Here is a 25,350-nt window from a genome sequence, read left to right as displayed (position 1 = left end):
GATTATTATGTTTTTATCTTTATTCATAAAAACTAGTCTGCGAAATGCATAGGACTAGCCTACGTTGCACATGAAACACGGCTATTAGTCGCTTATGACTCAAGCGGCATCGATTTCAACACCAGTGAACTGGACAGCTCCCCTAACAGGATCATGTGAAAAACCGAACACGCCCTCTTACAGGTTCACTACCTGTTTGTTAGGAAACAATTTTAAAAAAGCTCATAAATAACGATGCATCTGGTACGATCATCATAATGCTTAAGTTACATCGCAACTGGGAAATGTGGCCCTGGCTCATTGTTTTATCTGTGGCAGCGCCATTGAAGCCATCTACATTTTGAAGTTGTCCATTTTCTTCTTCTACTACTACTGAGTTGGCAAATAAACTGAAAAGGGTGCATACTGCCACCTGTAGTTATGGAAGGTTTTCTCAGGAGTATAATTAATTGGCTGATCTCTCCTGATGACCCAGATGGAATCATGTGATCCTTCCTTAATAAATCCCCATGGAAAGTCCCACCCAGTTGACTACTACCAAATGGTGAAAGTCCTCAATGGCGCTGTCCTTGCTATAAAAGGATTTTGGGCAATCAAAGTCCTCAATCTATCTCTCTGCTCCATCCTTACCGCTTGATGTGTGCCAAAGGTATTCCGCAAATTTGACTCTGGACACAGCATTCGAAAAAAATCCTGGTTGGTTCTACTCCTATCATTGGCATAGGTGCAACCTGGTATTGCATTTGGAAATGCTGAAAAGTTATTATTATTATTTTTTTACCTCTGAATGTCTGATGCTATTTGCATGTCATGACAATGTCGTTTCATTTGGAAATGGTCATTGAATAAACTATGGTCAATGTCCACGACGTTAATTGAGCTTTAAATAATAGGTAGCAGCCTACTTGTAGATACAGGATTTTGCACTGTAACGAAGGATACAATCACAATTCTAAACTTGCTATTCCTCTCAATTAGCTAGGTTAGCCGCCGAAATATCTTTTTTTGACGTCGACACATACGCTGTCGATACCTTTTAAGGGATTGGCTGTTTCCAGTCAGCTGTGACCTGTAGCTGCACCAAAGCAAAGCCTGCACATTCACAGCCAATTTTACCACTTGGGCTATAGGCTACTGCAGCAGTGGCATTGAGAGTAGGCTACTAGTTTGTGTCGGGTCCGATATTTGCAACTGGTGATACTTATTGCCATGAAGGATTTAATTCGTTTTATTAGCACAGTTGGAATGGCTTGGACGACTTTTCTCAGTGCCATCTAAGATACAGTCCGGACTGATCGCCGTGAAACTCCACATCTTCAGATTCTGCTTCATTTGTTAGATACAACGGGTGACCAGACACGACCATGGATACCACTGTGAATTCAGGAAGAAATTCCGAGAAATCTCACCTCGTGCACGAGATGAATGCCAAAATGTATTCACTGAAAAGGTAATGACATTTTTTCCCCTTCATGTTTGAGCTGTGATTATTTCATATGAAGCCAAAATAATGTAGATGTTATGATATTTGGTTCATTCTACATGCCATATTCCGATATTTTAGGTTGCGCATTAGCCTACAAAGAGGGAGAATATATTTATATTTTGTACAATTATACAGACATACAGTAGACCGGTCTATTTTTTTATTAAGTAATTTTAAGGGTTTATTAAACTGAAATCTTTAGGCTAAGGTGCAGGGTGTACACTACTGTAGGTGTACACTATTTATCGTGTGCTGTGATTGTTTAAAAAAACTGTAGTTAGTGTAGCTTATTGCAATTATTGGAGACATAGGCAACCAAAACCAAACTGATAGTCCTGTTTCTTGAAAACATGCGGTAATGCAACGAAAATGCATGTTACCATGAAGTAGGCTACACATCCCATGCCGGGATAGCTCACGCTGCACATAGAAGACATTCACATTTGTAGCCTATAATTTCCAAGGATCCAGTGTAATAGAACGGTAGTTGCCTAATTTAGCTTTATTCACGCTGAGTCTATTCTTAACCTGTCCGGGTGCTGCCAGTAAGCAGGCAGTGTGTGAAATGTTTTGTTTGAATGAACAAATTGTTTCCATGCTTGGCTTCGTTTTGGACAGTATTTGACGGATGGCCCGAGTGAAGTTCCATGATCACTGGTAAAAACTCATCATCTCTCATTACGAGATCTGATGGGAGAATGGCGAAACACCCTGAGACCTTAGCAATTCTATTAACTCATTTTTATCCGTCACTTTTAAAATGTTCAGCTAGAAAATTGTCGGCAATTTTATTTAGTGAGCTATATTTTTTGTAAAATTACAATGTGCTGCCTATAGATTTTTAAGAGAATCCTTGAAATAGTTATCTATTTAAAATGTGCATGGGGGGAAAAAGTCATGTTTATAAAAAATAACAAAGCTAAATAAATTATTAGGTCTACCTATTTGTGTAAAAAATGCTAAATAGAGTCTAACCTAAACGAAAACTTTTAGTAGCCTATTGGGTTTAATACTTTATTCCCAATGGTATAGCAATTGTAACCGCAAAAACATAAAAGGTTGATTTGATTTCAGCACCATGGACAGCAGTCGCGTTTAAAGACTCTAAATAATAATTTGTCCTTAACTGACTTTCCTAGTTAAAGCCTAAATAAAAATTATAAAAAAACATTTGACAAATCCTCGTTTTTTTGGTTATTGACTTAAATAGAAATAATAAACTTATATTGCAACAAATAAACGATAGAGTCATTGATGTTTTATTGATTTTGTGAATGTATTGAAATATGAATAGCTAATATCTTATCCTTTGGGATGTACATGTGGATCATCATATGGGAATTGGGCCTACACTGGATTCACAGAGTGCTGGCGAGACCTGGCTATCTCCAAGGAAATGTCATAACCCACTCGGCAAAAACTAGTTGAATAAACATTGTTTCCACGTAATTTCAACAGATAAAAAATAATAAAATGTATGATGACGTTGAATCAACGTAGAAAACTGTTGGAATTGTAAAAAGACAATGTAAGGCATTTGTCTTTTTTTCACCCAGTTTGTAACCTAAAACCAATGAAAGGGTGACGTGTTTTGTTGAATTCACCATCGTTGACAACTGAACCAAATGTAAATCAAAACTAGACGTTGAACTGATGTCTGTGCCCATTAGGAAGCCAAAAGTGTGTTTAGTTAATGGTATTAATAGGCATATAGGAAATTCCCCACGATATTATATATATTTATTTATTTGCCTTGTGTTGGGTTTAAGTGGACTCACATATGTGTCCTTTGTATTTAAATTGCAGTATGATTTGCTTAGTCAACCCCACCATATAATTTCCCCACAGAAAATGGAACTAATTGTATATATTAGCATCAGGAAACACGTGTTATACGAAATGTGTTTTATGTATACAGACATTTGTATAGAGCCTAAGAACGGTTTTAATGTCTTTAATCAAATGAAATGATCCGAAAATGCTATTAGATTTTAATAACATAATTTCATTTTTAGTTAAAGATCCCGAACAGTTATTCTGATTGCCATAATATTTTTTGTGGTAGAAATGCTCACATTTTTAAAGTACCTTTTCTCTCACGTCTAACTACCAGGCTAAGTGGGCGGGGAGCTTATATTCATGAGCTCGCCTTGACTGACAGCTCTTTGAAATGCCAATGTCAAGAAACTTGGATATAGTGAGCAGGGTTGCAGTAAAATCATCTCAAGCTAATTTGGTGACAATCAATGGAACTCAAACAACATTGAAATTGCATCGATGTCAATTATTTTTATCTCCCGTTTGCCTTGCCTCTTGTGATACACTTCACAGCAGCACTGAAGGATGTGTTGACATGATAACTCCTTTTGTTCCATGCTGGCTGAAGACCTAGCTAGCCAGTAACTAGATAACACCAGAAACATATAAGTATCTTTGCCATAGATGAATAGTGCACATTTTTATTTGTTGACACCCTACAGTCAAGTTTTGGCACCAGTAGAGTAGGGATCTAGCTATACTGCTCCCCTCTGCAAACACATTCTCCAATGTTGGTTACAAGTAGGTACTTATTTAAATTAGGTAAGAGAATACCCTAATAGAATTGGTTTATTAAAATGAGAGTTATGATGTCAGCCTATCCCCATAATAATTCTGAATACAAGTGTTTGGCGTGGGGGAGGGGACCAGTAACTTTATGATCAAACTTTATCAATGTAGAAGCAACAGTCATTGTTAATACTTTGGTCATCATACTTTGAACTGGTTTCATCGAAATGTCATCCAATTTAATGAAAAATATAATTTTGACTGTTCATGACCTTTGGATAACTCTGTCACGGATTTTGACCCTCCATAAACACCAACACAATATAGTTATTATTTAACGCTATTTGCCATTCTGCTTACCCTTACTAAACCAAAGCGATAAAAAATGTACAGATAGGCTAATTGGGTCCTATTATGTAAACGGTGCCAGTGAGAGCAGTGTGCATTCAACAATGACAATAGGACTTGGATACAATCTGAGCTTTGATATTGTAAAACAGAAGTAGAAATGAAATAGGTTGCTTGACTGCCCCATGCATTCCAAGTCTGGGACAATAATTATGAGAGCGAGACTGATGTTGCAGCAGGTAACACCAAATTTGGAAGTATTGCAGCGTGAAATGGGGAATGTTTATGGCATCTTTATTTAAGTGTGCACACAGTGTGTGGGGATGAGGGTGTTGCAGTGTCCCTGTGTCTTCAGATCAGCAAAGCAGGATGGTCTTTACAGTCAGTTACCCATGCCTGAGAAATCTTTGCTGCAAGCTGTGCATGTATTCTTGAAAACAATATTACCATTTGGGAGAGGATGGAGTCAATATAGCCTATGTGTTTTTAAAGGCCCAGTGCAGTCGTCAACATGATTTCCCTGTGTTTTATGAACACTATATAGACAAAGGTATGTGGACACCTCTTCAAATTAGTGAATTTGGCTATTTCAGCCACGCCATTGCTGACAGTTGTATAAAATCGAGCACACAGCCATGCAATCTCCATAGACAAACATTAACAGTAGAATGGCCTTACTGAAGAGCTCAGAGACTTTCAAAGTGGCACCGTCATAGGATGCCACCTTTCCTACAAGTCAGTTCGTACAATTTCTGCCCTCCTAGAGCTGCCCCGGTCAACTGTAAGTGCTGTTATTGTGAAGTGGAAACATCTAGGAGCAACAACGGCTCAGCCGTGAAATGGTAGGCCACACAAGCTCATAGAATGGGACCACCGAGTGCTGAAGCACGTAACACGTCTGTTCTCGGTTGCAACACTCACTACCGAGTTCCAAACTGCCTCTGGAAGCAATGCCAGCACAAGAACTGTACGTCGGGAGCTTCATAAAATGGGTTTCCATGGCCGAGCAGCTGCACACAAGCTTAAGATCACTATGCACAATGCCAAGTGTCGGCTGGAACAGTGTAAAGCTCGCCATAATTGGACTCTGGAGCAGTGGAAACGCGTTCTCTGGAGGGATGAATCATGCTTCACCATCTGGCAGTTCGATGGCGGATCTGGGTTTGGCAGATGCCAGGAGAAAGCTACCCGCCTCAATGCATAGTGTCAACTGTAATGTTTGGTGGAGAAGGAATAGTTCCAGTGAAGGGAGCTCTTGACACTACAGCATACAATGCCATTATAGATGATTCTGTGCTTCCAACTTTGTGGCAACAGCTTGGGGAAGGCACTTTCCTGATTCAGAATGATGATGCCCCGGTGCACAAAGCGAGGTCCATACAGAAATGGTTTGTCGAGATCTTTGTGGAAGAACTTGACAGGCCTGCACAGAGCCCTGACCTCAACCCCGTCGAACACCTTAGGGATGAATTGGAATGCCGACTGCGGGCCAGGCCTAATTGCCCAACATCATTGCCCGGCTTCACTAATGCTCTTGTGATTGAATGGAAGCAAGTCCCCTTAGCAATGTTCCAACAACTACTGGAAAGCCTTCCCAGAAGAGTGGAGGCTGTTATAGCAGCAAAGGGGGGGTCCAACTCCATATTAATGCCCATGATTTTTGAATGAGATGTTCGACTAGCAGGTGTCCGTATACTTTTTGTCATGTAGTGTATATTTCCACTGAGGTTAGAATAATACTGTGAAAGTTATGATAATGCCCTTTTAGTGTAAGAGTTGTTGGGAAAAAACACCCAAAATTTCTGCCTGTTTTGGTGGGATGGAGTCTTGGCCTGCCTGGTGACATCATCAGGCGGTAAATTAGTTAATAGACCAATAAGAAAGTGAGTTCCAAACCTCTCTGCCAATAACAGCTAATTTTCAGTTTTCCCCTCCCCACTCAGACCACTCCCAGACAGTCCTATCAAAATTCTTGCTTGAGAAATTGCTTTTTGATAAGAAGCTATTTTTGTTTATTTTTTACCATTTTAATTGAAAGCAAGGTACTTAGCCTAATTGCTACCCAGAAATGATTTTATATTGAGATAAAAACATCTGCATTGGATCTTTTGAAATGGATGGAATAAAGATGAAATGACAGATTTAAGAATTTAATTAGGAGAGAAAATGTTATAGGCTACAATTTGGATGCAACTGCAGAGCTTCTTCTAACATCTTAATTGCAGACATCAGTGCAAGGTGTACTGGCTGCTGTCCAGCATCAGAGTGTCAGGTTCTGTAGACAGGCTGAGCAGGCCAGTTCCCTTGTCTGAAAATCGGAAACTCTTTGATTAATCATGCTTGAATTTGGGGCCTCGTCAGTCTGGCTAACATTAATGGCTATTGGCCTTATGACAGACCTATTTTCCAGGCGTCCCACTCAATAAAAGGCACCAAGGTAATAGCGCTCTGGCGTCACATTTCAGATTGCTGTCAAGATCTTTTGTACCAAATTACCTCAAGATTCCCCGCTCCCGCCCGTCTCTCTATTATTGAAGATGATAGTAAAATGGGCCACGAAAACAGTAGTTCATCAGACTTCATCATATTTTGACCAGCCCTTTGAACAACACAGCACCATGATTTATTACATTTCCCAAAATGTCCCTAAATGATCCAACATGGCATGTGATAGGCCAATGCCAACGTATCTACAGTGCCAACGGCTCTCCAGGATGAGGAAAGCAAACAGAGTTTCATTTTCCAGCTAATTAATCGTTTGCTGACTAATCATTTAAACAGCAGGCCTAAACAAATAAAAACTAAGTGTCTTCAGGCTGTCTTTTCAAATGTATTTCTTAAAGGCCTAGTGCAGTCATGTGATTTTCCAGCTTTTAAAACCATACAATGCCTTCAGGAAGTATTCACACCCCTTGACTTTCTCTTTCTCGAAGAGCTTTGCACACCTGGATTGTACAATATTTGCCTTATTTCTTTTCAAAAATCAATAAATACTCTTCAAGCTGTGTCGAGTTGGTTTTTGATCATTGCTAGACAGCCATTATCAAGTGCTGCCATAGATTTTCATGACGATTTAAGTCAACTTTAAGCAGGCCACTCAGGAACATTATGACGTCTTGGTAAGCAACTCCAGTGTATATTTGGCCTTGTTTTTTAGGTTATTGTCCTGCTGAAATGTGAATTTGTCTCTGTGTCAGATGGAAAGCAGACTAAACCAGGTTTTCCTCTAGGATTTTGCCTGTGCTTACCTCTATTCCGTTTCTATTTATCCCCCAAAAATTCCCTAGTCCTTGCCGATGACTAGCATATCCATATCATGATGCAGCCACCACCATGCCTGAAAATATGAAGAGTGGTACTTATTAATGTTGGATTTTCCCCAAACATAATGCTTTATATTCAGGACAAAATTGTATTTCTTTGCCACATTTTTTGCATTATTACTTTAGTACCTTATTGCAAACAGGATGCATGTTTTGGAATATTTATATTCTGTATAGACTTCCTTCTTTTCACTCTGTAATTTAGGTTAGTATTGTGGAGTAAATGCAGGTTGTAACACAACAAAATGTGGAAAAAGTCGAGGGGTGTGAATACGCCGAGTCTCTCCTCAGGCTCTTTAGTCTGCTTGTCTTGAGCACAGAAACCTGGAAATACATTTGCTCAATCATAGTCTACACCAAATATATTATACGTGTATCTTTACTTGTTTAAAAAAAACGATTGAATTTTTCGTTTTAAATCTACAGTAGCAAGACAGTTGAAGGAAATAACATAATGCAGTGCGAGAGTTAGTTTGGGAGGGAGAAGAGAGACCAATAGTGTACAAGACCCTGCTGCAGAACCATTGTAGAACATTTAACTATTTTGCATTCATGTTTGATTCTAAATCTATGCTCTAGAATTCATCCAGATTGGACAAGATGTAAAATATTTACTGTGGGTAAGACATTCCTGTGTAAAACTGTAATGAGCCTATGTTGCAGCTTTGTCAAATATCCATCTTAGATTTTTGATGAACCAGTGGAGGCTGCTGAGGGGAGGACGAGGCAATATAATGAGTGGAGTGGCATCAAACCATGTGTTTACCATTCAACTTATTCCGCTCCAGCCATTGCCACGTATGTATGTCAGACGGACATTTGAATAGCCTCCATGCGTTGGGTTAGGATGTGAGGGGTTAGGATGTGAGGGGTTAGGATGTGAGGGGGTGTATTTCTTCTCATGTCCCCATGGTGTGATTAAACAGAAGCTGTTTTCCACTCGGCCGGCTCCTTTTAGCCTGCGTGTCCCTGGGTGCTGGACTGATTGAGTCGGGGCCCAGAGTTGGGTTATCTCCTGGAAGCCAAAATGGAGTTTTTCCACCTCATCATCCTCATTGCACATGGAGAGAGAATAGTTGCGGTTTGTTTTCTTTTTTGTGTATTATTTTCCATGTATAATTATTTTTGTTTTATATATTATTATAAATACTCAAACATATTGTTAATTTATATAATACTTGATTATACATTGCTTTGGCAACAGTGGCAACCACCCATTCATGCCAATAAAGCATTTATTGAATTGAGAGAGATTTGCTGATTGAGATGTAATCAGATCTCTGTGTGTGGTGTGGGAGTGCGCTACATTCTCAGATGATACAAGCAGACAGGGGCTGAACATCAACCCTAACAAAACCATGTGTATTTTTACAATCCATACATATGAAAACATCCAAGTCCATTCTATATACTTCAGGTTGTTATGCAGTATCATCTTTTATGAAAAGAAGATCATAAGACAGGGCAGACCTACTGTATGTATGTTTTATAAATGATGTCATTTCCTTTCCCATCCCAGTTCCTTTTCAGACTCCAAAGAAGACTATCCCAACTTCCCATTTGAGAACGGAGATGTGGCTGGTGCCATTGAGCTGAAGCAGCCTGTAGGCGCCCATTGCCACGAAAACAAAGCAGTGAGTGAGGAGAACCATGACACGCTGCTGGCTAAGAAGAAGCTGTACATCGCCTCCATTGTGTGCCTCATCTTTATGATCGGAGAGATCATAGGTAAGGCTGGGTGATAATATTCCTGTCTAAAATGCTCTTTCATACCTAGGGCCAGGAGCTTTTCCTATCCAGAAACAACTATGGCCCCTTATTAGAAGCTATTGACTGCTCAGATCAGAGTAATGTTTTTTAATTCCTAGTCACATTTAGGAAAAACTATTGGCCATAAACTGTAATCTATACAAACTATGAGTAGGTTCCTTAAACTTTGAAGTCAAGGGGAAGTTTTGTGGCGGTCACTGCCAGTGAAAACTGGGGTTAAGGCCATCTGAGTCACAGTAGCACCATGGGCACTTCTCTGTAATGATGTTTTAGAGGCTACTTGAAATGCATCCAGCCTTTCTTGTCGAAATCCTCCCCTGGAAAAAAGACAAATGTCCTGTCAGCCCAAAGGAAAATGAAGAGGAGGAATAAGTGATGAAAGCATCATCAATAGCATCTAAAACAAGGGTACTCAAGTACTATTTAAGAAGGTCCGGTTACACATTTCCTAGGTGGCAAAGGTCCGGCTGGATATTGTCATTTATTGGCGTAGTAATAAACCCCCACCTCGCAACCATGTGACCCCAAACTGTTCACACCCCTCTTGTTGACGGACAAAAATTAAAGCAACTTTCGCCCAATTCTACATGTTTTATGGGGATGAGATTTGTTTTGCCGTTTTAATGCTATTTTCCTGCAATTCTACACATTTTCCCATATCTTGTGTGTTTATATGATACCAGGGGTCAAAGCCTGACGTAAACATGAATATTATGTCTCTGAGACATCTCCATTGTGTCTGTATCTACAGGTGGCTACCTGGCCCACAGTTTGGCTATTATGACGGATGCAGCTCACCTCCTGACTGACTTCGGCAGCATGATGGTCAGCCTGTTCTCCCTGTGGCTCTCCTCTAGACCACCCACCAAAACCATGACCTTTGGATGGCACCGCTCAGGTTAGGCCCATGACGTACCAGCTTAAAACATCTTTGAAGATACTTTCCCTTTTACCATTTAGCCACCAGAACACATGGTGAATGTTGTCATAGCTGAATAGTAATAGCCAGGGTCTCAATGCTCTAAAACCTTTCCATTGGTCAACAGATGCATGGTACTGATTGTCACTGTCTCCAACCCCCCACAGAGATCCTAGGAGCGCTGGTGTCAGTGATGTCCATCTGGATAGTGACTGGGGTGCTGGTTTACCTGGCCATCGTTAGGATAGTCAAGAACGACTTTGAGATCAACAGTCAAGCGATGCTCATCACCTCTGGTTGTGCCGTCATAGTAAACATCATGTGAGTGGTTCATTATCACGGCTTATAGCTTAGCTATAATCATCTGCACTTGATTGGGGAACAAAATACACATAGTGAAGTAAATACCTTAGCTGGGGGTCAGCCGTTCAGCTATGTTGTCTTTTTAATGTTTTCTTATTTTTTATCAGCGCATATAAACTGAAGGATAAAGGAACTTTAGACGATGGACATGTATCATCCTCTATTCCCTCCCTCCTGTAGCATGGCGTACATCCTCCACCACTCCACCACCTTCCATGCCCAGAGCTCAGGCTACCAGCAAATAGACGAGAACGGGCAGAGCCATTTGGGTCCCAGCCTCTCCCATGTGGGTCACGGCCACTCCCACGCCCTGCTGGGTCATGGCCATGGCAACACCAGTGTGAGAGCAGCCTTCATTCACGTGTTGGGAGATCTCCTACAGAGTGTTGGGGTCCTGGTGGCTGCCATCGTCATCTTCTACAGGGTCAGTAACAAATACTAGTGTTTACACCTTACAGGACACATTTACATTATGGCTCATGTTATACTGTATTTATTTTACAGTATATCATTTTTTTTTTACCTGTTTTACACCCAATTTCATGGTATCCAATTGGTGGTTACAGTCTTGTCCCATCGCTGCAACTCCCGTACGGACTCGGGATAGGCGAAGGTCGAGAGCCGTGCGTCCTCCGAAACACAACCCAGTGAAGCCGCACTGCTTCTTGACACAACGCCCGCTTAACCTGGGTCTCCCTGTCGCGGCCGGCTGTGACAGAGCCTGGACTCGAACCAGGGTCTCTAGTGGCACAGCTAGCACTGCACCACTTGGGAGGCCCATACTGTATTTATTTACAGTGCAACATATTCATGTTCACTGAAAATGTCAGGTTCTTGGACAAAAAGTCATAAATTGACCTCTAACAATATACCATTGGGAGATATACAACTGTTGTGCTATTGATGTCGCTCACTCAGTAGGAAGGGGTTAATGTCTCATCACCCTGCAAGATGTTGCTCTTCCATTAGAAACCCTCCCTGTGATCTAAGTGGCCTAATGTGTTATATCAGTAGAGCAGCACCCCATCACTGTCTTCTGCTTGCGTCATTCTCTCTCCTGTGGACCTTCTGTTGCAGCCTGAATACAAAGTAGCAGATCCCATTTGTACCTTCCTCTTCTCTGTGTTTGTCCTTGGGACCACCATCACCATACTCAGGGATGTTTTCAGGATACTCATGGAAGGTAAACTCAACTCAACAGCCTTTTCTGTTTCTCCTGCTCTGAAGTGAGCCAAGGTGAATTCAAACAATACAATTGTTTATCCAGACATTTCCCTCAGTTTGTAAATTCATTTATTTCTAGAAAAATGCACAATAAAGCATTGCCTCGAGTTCCATTAGCTTTTTTTGAATGGACTACTAATGGGCTAGCCCTCTGTCCTCATTCTACAGGGGCTCCTAAGGGAATAGAGTTTAACTCAGTGAAAGAGGTGTTGCTGTCTCTGAAGATGGTGAAGGCTATGCACAACCTGCGCCTGTGGGCCTTGACCGCGGGACAGACCCTGGTCTCCGTCCATGTAGCCATCGGTGAGACCCAGCCTCCCTTAGTCTGACACATGACATCACTCCATTTAGATTGTGCACACACAATCTACCATGTTGATTCACACGTTGCCAGTAGTGGCCAACAGAAACCAGTTGACACAAGCAACTAAACCATTAGACATTACAGCCCAAAAAGCGCGATTGTTGACATCTGTTATGGCCATTGTTGTTTCCCAGAGGAGAATGCCGATCCCCAGAGTGTCCTTAAGGAGGCTACAGAGATCCTCCAAACCAAGTTTGGTTTCTACAGGACCACCATCCAGGTGGAGCCCTACTCTGATGACATGGCCTACTGCACTCACTGCCAGGATCCCATGGACTAACAGCAGTGGAGGCTGCTGAGGGGAGGACGGCTCATAATAATGTCTGGAACAGAGCAAATGGCATGGCATCAAACGCATGGAAACCATGTTTGATGTATTTGATACCAGTCCACTCATTCCGCTCCAGCCATTACCATGAGCCCGTCCTCCCCAATTAAGGTGCCACCAACCTCCTGTGACTAACAGACTCACAACTACCATGGAGACAGGAGAGCTGTCATTTTGAAAGGAAGTGGGTACTGTATACATACAAAAGCATACAGTGCCTTCAGAAAGTATTCATACCCCTTGACTTATTCCACATTGTCACATCCTGAATTCAAAATGGAATAAATATATATTTCTCTCCCATTTACACAATACCAAAGTAAAAACATGTTTTTAGAAATTGTTGCAAATGTATTACAAATGATTACAGCAGACCTGGATTGTGCAACATTTGCCCATTTATTCCAAGCTCTGTCAAAATGGTTGTTTATCATTGCTACCCAACCATTTAAGGCTTGTCGTAGATTTAAGTCAAAACTAACTTGGCCACTCAGGAACATTCAGTGTCTTCTTGGTAAGCAACTCCGGTGTAGATTTGGCCTTGTGTTTTAGGTTATTGTCCTGTTGAAAGGTGAATTTATCTCCCAGTGTCGGGTGGAAAGCAGACTGAACCAGGTTTTCCTCTAGGATTTAGCTCCATTCCGTTTTATTCTGATAACTCCCCAGTCCCTAACGATTACAAGCAGACCCATAGCCACCACTATGCTTGCAAATATATATGTAGAGTGGTGCTCAGTAATGTATTGGATTTGCCCCAAACATAACACTTTGTATTCAGGACAAAAAGTTAGTAATTGCTTTGCCACATTTTTTTTGCAGTATTACTTTAGTGCCTTGTTGGGAACAGAAGGTATGTTTGGGAATATTTTGTACAGGCTTCCTTTTCTCTCTGTGAATTAGGTTAGTATTGTGGAGTTACTACAATGTTGCTGATCCATCCTCACTTTCTCCTATCTAGAACTGTTTTAAAGTCACCATTCGCCTCATGGTGAAATTCCTGAGCGGTTTCCTTCCTCTCCGGCAACTGAGTTAGGAAGGACGCCTGTATCTTTGTAGTGACTGGGTGTATTGATACACCATCCAAAGTGTAATTAATGACTTCACCATGCTCAAAAGGGATGTCTGTCTTTTTTGGCATTGGAAAACCTACCCGGTCTTTGGTTGAATCTGTGTTTAAAATTCACTGATTAACTGAGGGGCCTTACAGATAATTGTATGTGTGGGAAAGAGATGAGGGAGTCATTAAAAAAATCATGTTAGACACTTATTGCACATAGTGAGTCCATGCAACTTATGTGGCAAATGTACTTGTGCCAAAGCATTTTGTATTTGTAAAAAATTTGAAAAACATAATTCCACTTTGACATGGGGTATTGTGTAGGTCAGTAACAAAATCTTAATATAATCCATTTGAAATCCAGGCTATAAACACAACAAAATCTGGAAAAAGTCAAAGGGTGTGAATACTTTTTGAAGGCACTGTAATTGTCAATGTAAGCTAGGAAACACTGTGCACCAACACCATGAGACCAAAAAACCTTTTCTGATCCATCATCAGGGTTACAGGACATACTGTGTGTATGTGCACCATATCATGCCGAATATTTCAATATAAATACCATCCATTCAGGAGCTATTGATATTCCAGAAAATGGATTTCATGCCAAGAAACTGCATCTCAGGGAGGGAGACATGTTAAATAGGAAAATATTATGAATGTATCAGCACATATTTCTAATACTGTATGCCATTACTTCACCAGTCAGTGCTGATGTCGTGCATTTTTAGACTTAGCCATGTGGCTTTAGCATTCCCTCATTGACATGGTGCATTAGGGCAACAGCACAGTGTAATAGCTTGTCTCTGAGTTATTTGAAGTAATACATTGATATTGACGTAAGAACCTGAAACCAATGAGATTTCTGTCTTACCCAGGCCTTTATCTGTGCTTCAGTTGAGGGTGTCTGCCAAATGGTAGCATTTATATTGTTTACAATGGAAAAGAGTTCTGGTTCAAATTAGAAAATTGATTATGTCAGTGTGAGAGCGCTTCGTACAAGCTCACTCAGAGGAGGAATCCTTAAGACAGACCAATTTACAAAAGGAGTTGGTCGATTTTAGTTTTAGTATTGTGGGCTGTGTTCATCTACGCTCCAGGATATTCCCTAAGCAGATATAGCAAATAGACTGGCTGATACTCACAGTGCTTTATTCCTCATTTGAAACTCACTGGAGCTAGGCTACATTGGAATGTGTTGAAACCGTGTTGTTAAATTACCCCTCCAGTTATGCAGTTTCGTTGACATCATAGCCCCGCCTGGACGTTTTCTTGCACTGTTTTGGGATGACACAAGCGAGAGGTCAAATGAACAAATCCCGTCTCTATACTCTCACCTATCCACATTCTCAAAAAGCGTACCCAAACCCACTCCTCACCCACTCCCACGCTGTCATAGGCCTACATGCCATGGAGCTTTGCACAGGGTTTTTGTTTATAGTTCCAGTGCCTCCACACTGCCTCAACAACCTTCCTACATTCCAGAGAGGGTCAGTCAGCTTTCTACTCCATACCTATACACTCCCGCCACATGCATGCGCGCACACCTGTCAGCTTCATAAAAACAAACCAGCAAATAAGTAATGATGCATCTCTTCAGAAAATGTACAGTGATAAGTGTATTGTACAAAAAAGGTCAACCTGTGACACTGTGAAATATAAAAGGCACTCGCCGTTCTTGTTGTACTTTGATGCCTGCAGTCAAGTGTCAATATTGTAACCTGCACTGAAAATTAACAAATGGATACATTCTTCACCGAACACTTGCATGAGTGTTTATTATTCCGATTGTGTAATAAGGATATCTTCATACGACTGCCCATATGACTATTTGGTAGGGATTACACTTCTAAATGTCACTGAACTATCCACAAATCTATTTTGATCACTTTTGATAAAAGGAAAATATAAAATCAAATGTAAATTTTTTATTTCCGTTTGTAAACCATATGGAAAAAAAGATCCAACTGTAAAGACGCAGTCAAAAGAACAGGACCCAACTGCCAGTGTATTACTTTTGGACCAGAAAGTGGTTCCAAAGCATCTTTCACCCAGGCAAGTCTACTCAAATTCAAAAAATATAACATTATTTGTTCACCAACTAAGTGTAATGTTTCAGAATGCTGTCTTGTATTGTATGAAAATTGCAAATATGCCAAATAGCAGTATTTCCTGTGTACGATGTTGTGTAAATATATTTGATTTATTGTATAAAATCAGTCTGAAGTCCTGTGTGTAAATGTTTGGTGATATTATATTAAAATGACTGGTCGCTGTTTGATATTTTATGTGTGGTGAGATTTTTGTAAAACTTATTTTCAGAGCTGTAAACTTTACAGGACAATAATATTCTTCATTAGTGTGATTCCAGATAATGCAGAGTCATAAATCTCCAGTCACAATCAGGACAACTAATTACATCCTGAGATTACTGTAGTTTACTGTACAGAGCAGCAGCAGGAAATATTCACATATCACCATTACTACGGCTTTGTTCGAGAGCATCGAATCAGTGATGTATCATGGGTAAATTGTAACTAACTGACTGATCTGCAAATAGTAATAAGTCGTTATTGTCAGTCGCCTGCACTGTCGGTTGCAGTGTCGAACAAGCCCAGAGTAGGCTATCACTTCCTCACTTTGGCCGTGTTCGAGAGCATCAAAGCGACTGCAGGCGACTGCCGACTGACTGATTTACAAATCACCTTGCATCATAAATAACGACTCATTATTTGTAGATCAGTAAGTCCGAATTTACTCATGATACATTGTGGTTTTGATCCTCTGGAACATGGCCGTAGTAATGGTGATATGTGACTCAGTGGCAGTCGGTGCCGTTTAAGATGAGGGAGGTTGATTAAAAAAAAAATGTATGAACATGGCCTTAGTTCTATTATGGTATATTGGATGACTGTCATTCATATTCCATTCACAAAGCTCAATGTAACATCAATAGGTTTAGGTTACTACATGATACTCAAATTTTCCCTATATCCATCATGAGGTTGCTACAACCTAGCCTATGAATGAAAGTTTACAAAGTAGGTGCACAGGTCGAGGGAATTTTGAGTAATCTGTACTGGTACCCCCTGTAATATAGCCTCGCTATTGTTTAATTATTTGTTACTTTTATTTCAAAAAAAAGGAAAAAAATCATTTTTTACTTATCACTTATGTTTCATTGTTGGTTCAGGGCTTGCAAGTAAGCATTTCACTGTAAGGCGCATGTGACAAATACAATTTGATTTGATTTAATCAAGGTGACAGACAGTTACACATTCAATACCGCCTTGAACACCCTGGCCTGCATCTAGCCTCTAGGGTGTAATCATTAGTCCATCAGTTGAAAATGAGAGTATCTATTAGACAATGTTTACGCCCGTTTGCTTCAGTTTAAGAAATGTTTTTTAACCATATCAGTGGAATGAATACACCCCTGATCACACGCAAACAGTTGACTTTCATAGTAGCCACATAAAAGCAGCAGGATCACTTTACTTATTGTATATATAAATTCCTTCTCGCAACTATCTACGCACTCTCCTCCTCTCACCTCTTCGTTTGTGGACTTCAGTGCACAACACATCAGCTGTCCGTGACCAGGCGAAAAAACCTTTCCAAGCCAAACTTTCATACTGCTCAAAAAAATAAAGGGAACACTTAAACAACGCAATGTAACTCCAAGTCAATCACACTTCTGTGAAATCAAACTGTCCACTTAGGAAGCAACACTGATTGACAATACATTTCACATGCTGTTGTGCAAATGGAATAGACAACAGGTGGAAATTATAGGCAATTAGCAAGACACCCCCAATAAAGGAGTGGTTCTGCAGGTGGGGACCACAGACCACTTCTCAGTTCCTATGCTTCCTGGCTGATGTTTTGGTCACTTTTGAATGCTGGCGGTGCTTTCACTCTAGTGGTAGCATGAGACGGAGTCTACAACCCACACAAGTGGCTCAGGTAGTGCAGCTCATCCAGGATGGCACATCAATGCGAGCTGTGGCAAGAAGGTTTTCTGTGTCTGTCAGCGTAGTGTCCAGAGCATGGAGGTGCTACCAGGAGACAGGCCAGTACATCAGGAGACGTGGAGGAGGCCGTAGGAGGGCAACAACCCAGCAGCAGGACCGCTACCTCCGCCTTTGCGCAAGGAGGAGCAGGAGAAGCACTGCCAGAGCCCTGCAAAATGACCTCCAGCAGGCCACAAATGTGCATGTGTCTGCTCAAATGGTCAGAAAGACTCCATGAGGGTGGTATGAGGGCCCGACATCCACAGGTGGGGGTTGTGCTTACAGCCCAACACCGTGCAGGACGTTTGGCATTTGCCAGAGAAAACCAAGATTGGCAAATTCGCCACTGGCGCCCTGTGCTCTTCACAGATGAAAGCAGGTTCACACTGAGCACGTGACAGATGTGACAGAGTCTGGAGACGCCGTGGAGAACGTTCTGCTGTCTGCAACATCCTCCAGCATGACCGGTTTGGCGGTGGGTCAGTCATGGTGTGGGGTGGCATTTCTTTGGGGGGCCGCACAGCCCGCCATGTGCTTGCCAGAGGTAGCCTGACTGCCATTAGGTACCGAGATGAGATCCTCAGACCCCTTGTGAGACCATATGCTGGTGCGGTTGGCCCTGGGTTCCTCCTAATGCAAGACAATGCTAGACCTCATGTGGCTGGAGTGTGTCAGCAGTTCCTGCAAGAGGAAGGCATTGATGCTATGGACTGGCCCGCCCATCCCCCAGACCTGAATCCAATTGAGCACATCTGGGACATCATGTCTCGCTCCATCCACCAACGCCACGTTGCACCACAGACTGTCCAGGAGTTGGCGGATGCTTTAGTCCAGGTCTGGGAGGAGATCCCTCAGGAGACCATCCGCCACCTCATCAGGAGCATGCCCAGGCGTTGTAGGGAGGTCATACAGGCACGTGGAGGCCACACACACACTACTGAGCCTCATTTTGACTTGTTTTAAGGACATTACATCAAAGTTGGATCAGCCTGTAGTGTGGTTGTCCACTTTAATTTTGAGTGTTGCTCCAAATCCAGACCTCCATGGGTTGATAAATTGGATTTCCATTGATTATTTTTGTGTGATTTTGTTGTCAGCACATTCAACTATGTAAAGAAAAAAGTATTTAATAAGATTATTTCATTCATTCAGATCTAAGATGTGTTATTTTAGTGTTCCCTTTATTTTTTTGAGCAGTATATCATGACCGCTAACCGCTACACATCGTTGTCACGTCATAGTCAACCAGAACTACTATAACTAACACATTAGTAAACCCGCTACAATCATGCAGTACAGTATACAGTCAGAAAGCAGTTTAGCAGGCCCCAGTGGCAATAAATTAATAAAACCAAAAGCTTACCTTGACTTGGAAGGGTTCCAGTGTTGGATAGCCATAGCCAGCTAGCTAACATAGCATCCCTCTCTGTTTGAGCTGGGTGTTTCAGTAGACTAAACTAGCTAGCTGTGTTTGTTAGCTAAGTGAAAGTAAATAATAATACAACCAAATATAGCTAGCTCTTTCCCTCGTGCTTCTCCTTCAATTCAGAAGGAATTAATTTGTTCAACTATTGTCTTTCTCTCTCTCTTTGAGTCAACAACTCACCACATGTTATGCCTTACAGTACTAGCTAGCTGTAGCCTATGCATTCAGTACTAGATTCATTCTCTGATCCTTGATTGGGTGGACAACATGTCAGTTCATGGTGAAAGAGCTCTGATAGGTTGGAGGGCGTATGGAAGTTGTTATAATTACTGTGTACATATATGGAAGGGAGTGAGAACCATGAGCCTCTTAGTATTGTAACCAGTAACCATGACCCTCTTTTGTATTGAAGTCAATGTACCCAGAGGAGGACAGAAGCTAACTACACCATGGTGCTACCTGACAGAGTGCTTCTGTGGCTACTGTAGATCTTCATTGCAAAACAATGTGATAATCAATTATTTGGTGACGTGAATATATTTAGAATAGTTTTATCTAAAAAGGATAACTTTAATGTTTTACTATTTAGGGTTATATTAAATTCAATGAGGATGGTCCTCCTCTTCCTCCTCTGAGGAGCCTCCACTGATGTGAATGCTTTCATACTATTATTACACCTTAGCTAGTGTAAAGCACCGGCAGCAATTTTTCAACTAAAATGTTTTGGGTGATACTTCCTTAATTCTCAACTTGGAAGTTATCATTGTCTTCTCAACTCCCATCACTAGATTCAGGTGGAACTTTGGAATAAAAAAAAGGCTCTGTTACAAAGGACTCTATTCAATCCGCATCGCAGAAGTTCAGCTTCACAGTGTGGTTGAAATTTAAAGGCAATGTTCCTGCTTTAGCGGAGACTACATTCAAGGTAAAAGCTGCGTCGGATAAATCGAAAATTACCCTTACATTTCTATCGCGGAATCTGTAACGCTTCAGGTTTACAGATTGAATAGAGCCCTAAATGAAATAAATGTTTGCTCCATGAGGTAATCCAACAGTATAGAAACTGCCATTTTAAGAGTAGGCATAACATTGGGCTTGTTTGAGTGGTAAGACTGAAGCAACCGACTGCAGACGGAAGTGAAGTCGGGAAAGTGCATCTACGAAACTGATGTGGTTTTCAAACAGCAAGACTCAGTGCAACATGGCAGTGTTGTCATTGTTTATAAGAGTATTTCTTTGTCATGTTGAAATAAACATGTCTCCAACCCTATTTCTCACCCGATCACCAATGTCCATTTGGTTGATCAGTGTCAGTGTTTTTGTCTTCCATGCTGAATAATGGACATAAAGTAGAACATTGAGTTTCGATTCAATCTGCTGAGAAAAGATCATGCTTCACCACTGATATGCAGTATTATATACATGCAGGCTGGTCTCATATGCTAGACGTAACATAGTAAAGCTAAACCTGAGACGCTCAATTAGTAGGATATGTTATGTTTGGTATGGTTTCATTAGACAGAAGGTTACTTAAATGTGCTACACATGAATATATAAAAAAATGCATTGCAATTTCTGAAAATGTCCATAATATATCTGTATTAATAGTGGAATGATAGTGTTTCACAGTATTACTCACCCTCCAGTGTTGTGTTCAGCTATGATATTCGCCTATTGATTTCTCCCGCTGGAGCAGCATCTGTTGTCAAAATGGGAAAGCTGTTTTGACTTTGTGGCTGTGTTATCTAGTGGAAATCGGGTCAAGAGGCCAATGTAGAAATCGTCTACCCCTGAGTCCAGGTTGATATAAGGCAGTGCTGCTGATAGTCTTTTACTGCTGCTTTATTACCTCCAAATCCATTCCTCCCTGGACCCTTTCCCAACATCAACAGCTCTCAAATGGGGTAGAAGTCAAATAGTGGCTACATTCAATCAGACAGGGAAGGGTCACTGCAGATAGCCCATGATTACACACATTAGGCATTCATTACAGTTACTCACTACAGAGGTAACTACAGGCTTAACTACAGACTTTCATTACAATCACTAACTCCCGGAGGCCTTGACCTAGGTCCCTGGTACTACACTAGAGGGAAAATGGGAATACGAGGAAAAAGAGCTCAGAGATTTAGAAAGGACAGAAAATATATTTTTTTCTCAAAATTTGATTGACAGACAAACCCTCAGACAAAGTATAAACTCATTGGATCAGAGACAAATATAAAACATGGTGTATACCTGATATACAGAAACGGTGCACCTGAAAGTGTGAGATAGAAAAGGAACGGTGGAAAGAAAGGCAGAAGATAAGGAGAATGAATGACCAGAAAACCCCTAAAGTGCTATAGCGTTGCAATGTCGCAGTGTATGGGTTCTATAAGAACCTTCAAGTGAGTCCTCAGTTTACAATGTATTCATATAAAAATGTAAAAAAAATCATATTTACAAGTTCTAGTAAAATAGCATTTATTTTTCCTTCTCGAAAAAAGTTTAAAAAAAAACAATTGTGGTCCTTTGTAGCTCAGTTGGAAGAGCATGGTGCTTGTAATGTCAGCGTAGTGGGTTCAATTCCTGGGGCCACCCATATGTAAAATGCATGCACGCATGACTAAGTCGCTTTGGATAAAATAATCTTTTAAATGGCATATACTATTATAAATTATTGTGGTCTTACTTAAAGGGCTTACTGTCCAAACAAAGCAGACAATCACATTCCTTGGGGGCTGGATCCTACCTTGAGATCCCCTCCTATAAACTCAAACTTCCATGCAAATCTTATTTTGACATGTATGTTCCGTGTGTAAATTCCAACTTAGAATTCAGCCCTAATATTAGTCTTTAGGAAGTGGAGAGTGGAGCACATTTCAGTACTGAGGGGGAGTTACAAGGAGCAGACCTCCAGGAATCTATAGCTTCTCTGTGGTGTGTCTGACGGTGCTGGCGTCCCCCTGGCTGTCAGTGGCTTCCAGGCTGAACATGGTGCTGAACTGGGCCTGTGTCTCCTGCACCATCTTGTTAATGTGGGAACTGTTCAAGGCCCTGAGGCAGTGGTCTCTCACCAGGTCTGCCTGGCCCCCAGACAACACCCAGCTCCGGGCACACAGGTTGGGGTTGAAACTGATCTACAGAGAAGAACAGGGTGAGAACAGTCAACGCACACTGGGATGATGATTTATGTTGATTAAGAGATGGCTCAGTAGTATGATTGCGACACCAGACCTGTAGGTTTTACTCCTGCATGGGCGACTAAGTCAACTGGATAAAAATGACCATATTATATTTGTCCTTTCAAGGTTAAATTATGTCCTCAATTCAACAGTCACACATCCACAATTAGAAATATCCCTCACCCACAAAAAAATTACTAACATGTACACAGAGATGAGGGATTAAGGTTAACTTGTCAACCTCTATACCAGGCTTCCCCAACTGGCAGTGGTTTTATTTGGCCCTCTAAGTTTCCAACAAAAAAAATGTGTTTAATTATCATTGTTGGACATAAAATACTGTAAAAACACCAGAAAATCAGCTCCAAGTGATTTTAATTTAAGAAATCTGTACCCAAGTATTCCCACACATAAGAGAGACACGTGATCGTATACAAATGTAAGCAAGGTTGTAAATTATTATGTTTTAGTCAAATATGATATATGTTTGGGCTTTTTGCAGTCAATTTGCAGTCTACAAATTATTTGTAATTATGTTGTTTTGGCCCCCAACCATCCGCTCAAGAAAAAAAATGGTCTCGCAGCTGAATCTAACTGCTCTATACAGTACCAATAAAGAACAGTGCAGTGCTTGAGAGACAGTAGAGATTGAGTCTATCCCGTTAATGCGACCAAATTGCCAGCTGTGCTCTCTGAAGGCATGGTCTCTGAAGGCATGGTCTCTGAAGGCATGGTCTCTGAAGGCATGGTCTCTGAAGGCATGGTCTCTGAAGGCATGACTGTCAGAGTTTAGGGCTAATACATACTGACAGTGTTGCGCTCCAGTGCAACTCTTTACCCAGTCGATCGATTACAATCAGAAGATTTGCTTAATCCACAGTCTCTGCTTCCCTACATGGTCAAGATCTAACACTAAGCTAGAGTGACTGGCTCCATGACCAATCTATGGGTTGCTATCACTGTTATAGCACTAGGCCTACATTATTGTAACGTGTGCGCTGGGAGTCGGCAAGCAAGTTCAGGTAGTGAATCATTTAATAAATGACGCCTGGGGACCAAAGGGAGTTACATATATAGGGCAGGTAATCAAGGAGGTGATGGAGTCCAGGTGAGTGTCATTATGCGCTGATGCAAGCGTAACGATGGTGACAGGTGTGCGCCATAACGAGCAGCCTGGTGACCTAGAGGCCGGAGAGGGAGCACACATGACAATTACTGTATTTAAACTAAGACAAAAAGCTCAGTGGTACAACGAGCTAGTTTAAGATATGACTGTGCCTTGATGACTAGTGTCCCCACCCGCTCCCCTCCCCTGTGTCACTTGGGAGAGCCCCGCCCATCTCCATCACTCTGTCACGACTCAGACACCACGCATCATGACTTTAGCACTCTATTGTCCCCTCGTCCCTCCCACCTCTCCACTGAGGCCCGCGGTGACATTTTCCTCATTTTACAGCTCATTAATTTGTGTCTATCTTTATTGCTGCCTGGCCATCTGAGAGTATCTCTTCCTCTCCTCGCTATATCCCAGCTGAGCCTAATGCAGACCAGGGGGAGGGGTGGGGGGGGGGGTGGGGTCTTCTGATGATAACTTCAGTCACATAGATCACATTCACACAGCTTTCAGCCTGGCTGCTCCAGCAATGAAGAGCATTACTATGGAAGAGTCGTTCGGTTTTGTGATATTAGGCAGTATTAAACACACCTTGGTTAGTGAAGCCAAAGGCATCAGGTCCAGGCTTAGTCCCCATGTGGTCTCTGCAGCCTGCATGTGTTTCAAAAGGAGCTCGGTTCTGGACATTCTTATACGTCCTCTGGAAGAGAAAGAGTTCAATCGAGTCTGATTACGAGCTAAAACATCACAAAATAAAAAAGCTATTATATACTACTGAATCATAAACTAAAAGTAAGAGGAATTTTCTTCTCTCTCAGCATGAATACGCCTCATCTTCCCTGACCTATACCTCTGAACTTTGTGAAATAGTGAACCTTACCCTAGCATGTTTTCCACACTGGACAGCAGGGGAGACAGATTGTGGCTAGGGTTGTTCTCCTCTCAGGGGTTGAGTGAGAGGAGCTTTAAGTTAGCAGGAATAAAGAGCTCACTGCCCTCACCTTAATCCCTTACCGTCCCAGTGAGGTGACACACCAGAGGTAAGGGGGCACTGGCCAGGTGAGTTGTGGGTAATGGTTGTGCTTAGAAGGCCATGGCCCCTTGGCTATGCTGCATTGGGAGACTCATGAGTGGTGTGTGTGTGAGTGTGTGTGTGCGGGGCAGTGACAGGGTCGGTGGAGCGGAAGGCAGGGTAACAGATGGAGGAGCCCTAGAGAGAGGAGGGCTGGAGAGGGAAAAGGGGAAGGATGGATGGTGGTTTTTAAATGAATGAATGAAGGGTGCAACACTTAAAGTCCTAACCCGGGAGTCTGCTGTCACTTGGGGCCACTGCTGGGTGCACTGCTGAGTTGTCGTGGAAACCAACGCCACCATTGTGAGCAGGGAGAGCGTTTGCAGATGCTCCCTGGACCCTCCAGTTCACTCAGGTGTGTCTGAGACTAATCTAATAAATCTGTCGGCCTAGCAAGCCACACTGCGTATACAAACACACTGGGCACGTGTATTGGTGTGTGGCATCGGTTGCTCAGGGACTGCAGGCTGGTCCTGACACACATAAAAACACACATACAATTCCCTACAATGCAGAGTTTAGGCAGTTGTGTGCACATATCTGCAAAAAAGCGAAAACATTTTAACACATTTGTAATACTCAACGGTTTAACACACACAAGCAGCCAAATATGTTTGTGCTGTAATGTAGCAGGGACAGACAGCTGAGACGATCACAAAGTGAGAGGGTCAAAGGTAACAATAAGCATGGCAAAAATACTGTCCGCTCACTGCTACTCTACCTCTGTCAGTTACTCACTGATCTCATCCCAGTGCTCTCAAAATGTTGCTCTTTAAAAGTCATTGAGTGGAGTACCCCCCATACCCATCATGAGGTTGCTACAACCTAG

General features: G+C 41.7%; 1 protein-coding gene across 1 annotated transcript; it reads left to right on the top strand.

Moving 5' to 3' along the window:
• Positions 1-842: 842 nt before the first annotated feature.
• On the top strand, positions 843-16,012 carry LOC106571440 (zinc transporter 2). Its single transcript, XM_014144545.2, has 8 exons — positions 843-1,450; positions 9,224-9,432; positions 10,226-10,372; positions 10,561-10,714; positions 10,937-11,180; positions 11,834-11,939; positions 12,149-12,283; positions 12,479-16,012. The coding sequence occupies exons 1-8, from the start codon at positions 1,365-1,367 to the stop codon at positions 12,622-12,624; spliced, it is 1,227 nt and encodes a 408-aa protein (XP_014000020.2). The 5' UTR covers positions 843-1,364; the 3' UTR covers positions 12,625-16,012.
• Positions 16,013-25,350: the final 9,338 nt, after the last annotated feature.

Source organism: Salmo salar, chromosome ssa15 (genome assembly GCF_905237065.1).
Source record: "Salmo salar chromosome ssa15, Ssal_v3.1, whole genome shotgun sequence".
Classification (NCBI taxonomy): domain Eukaryota; kingdom Metazoa; phylum Chordata; class Actinopteri; order Salmoniformes; family Salmonidae; genus Salmo; species Salmo salar.
Note: the sequence above shows the minus strand (reverse complement) of the source record. Positions and strands in the feature narration are given on the sequence as shown.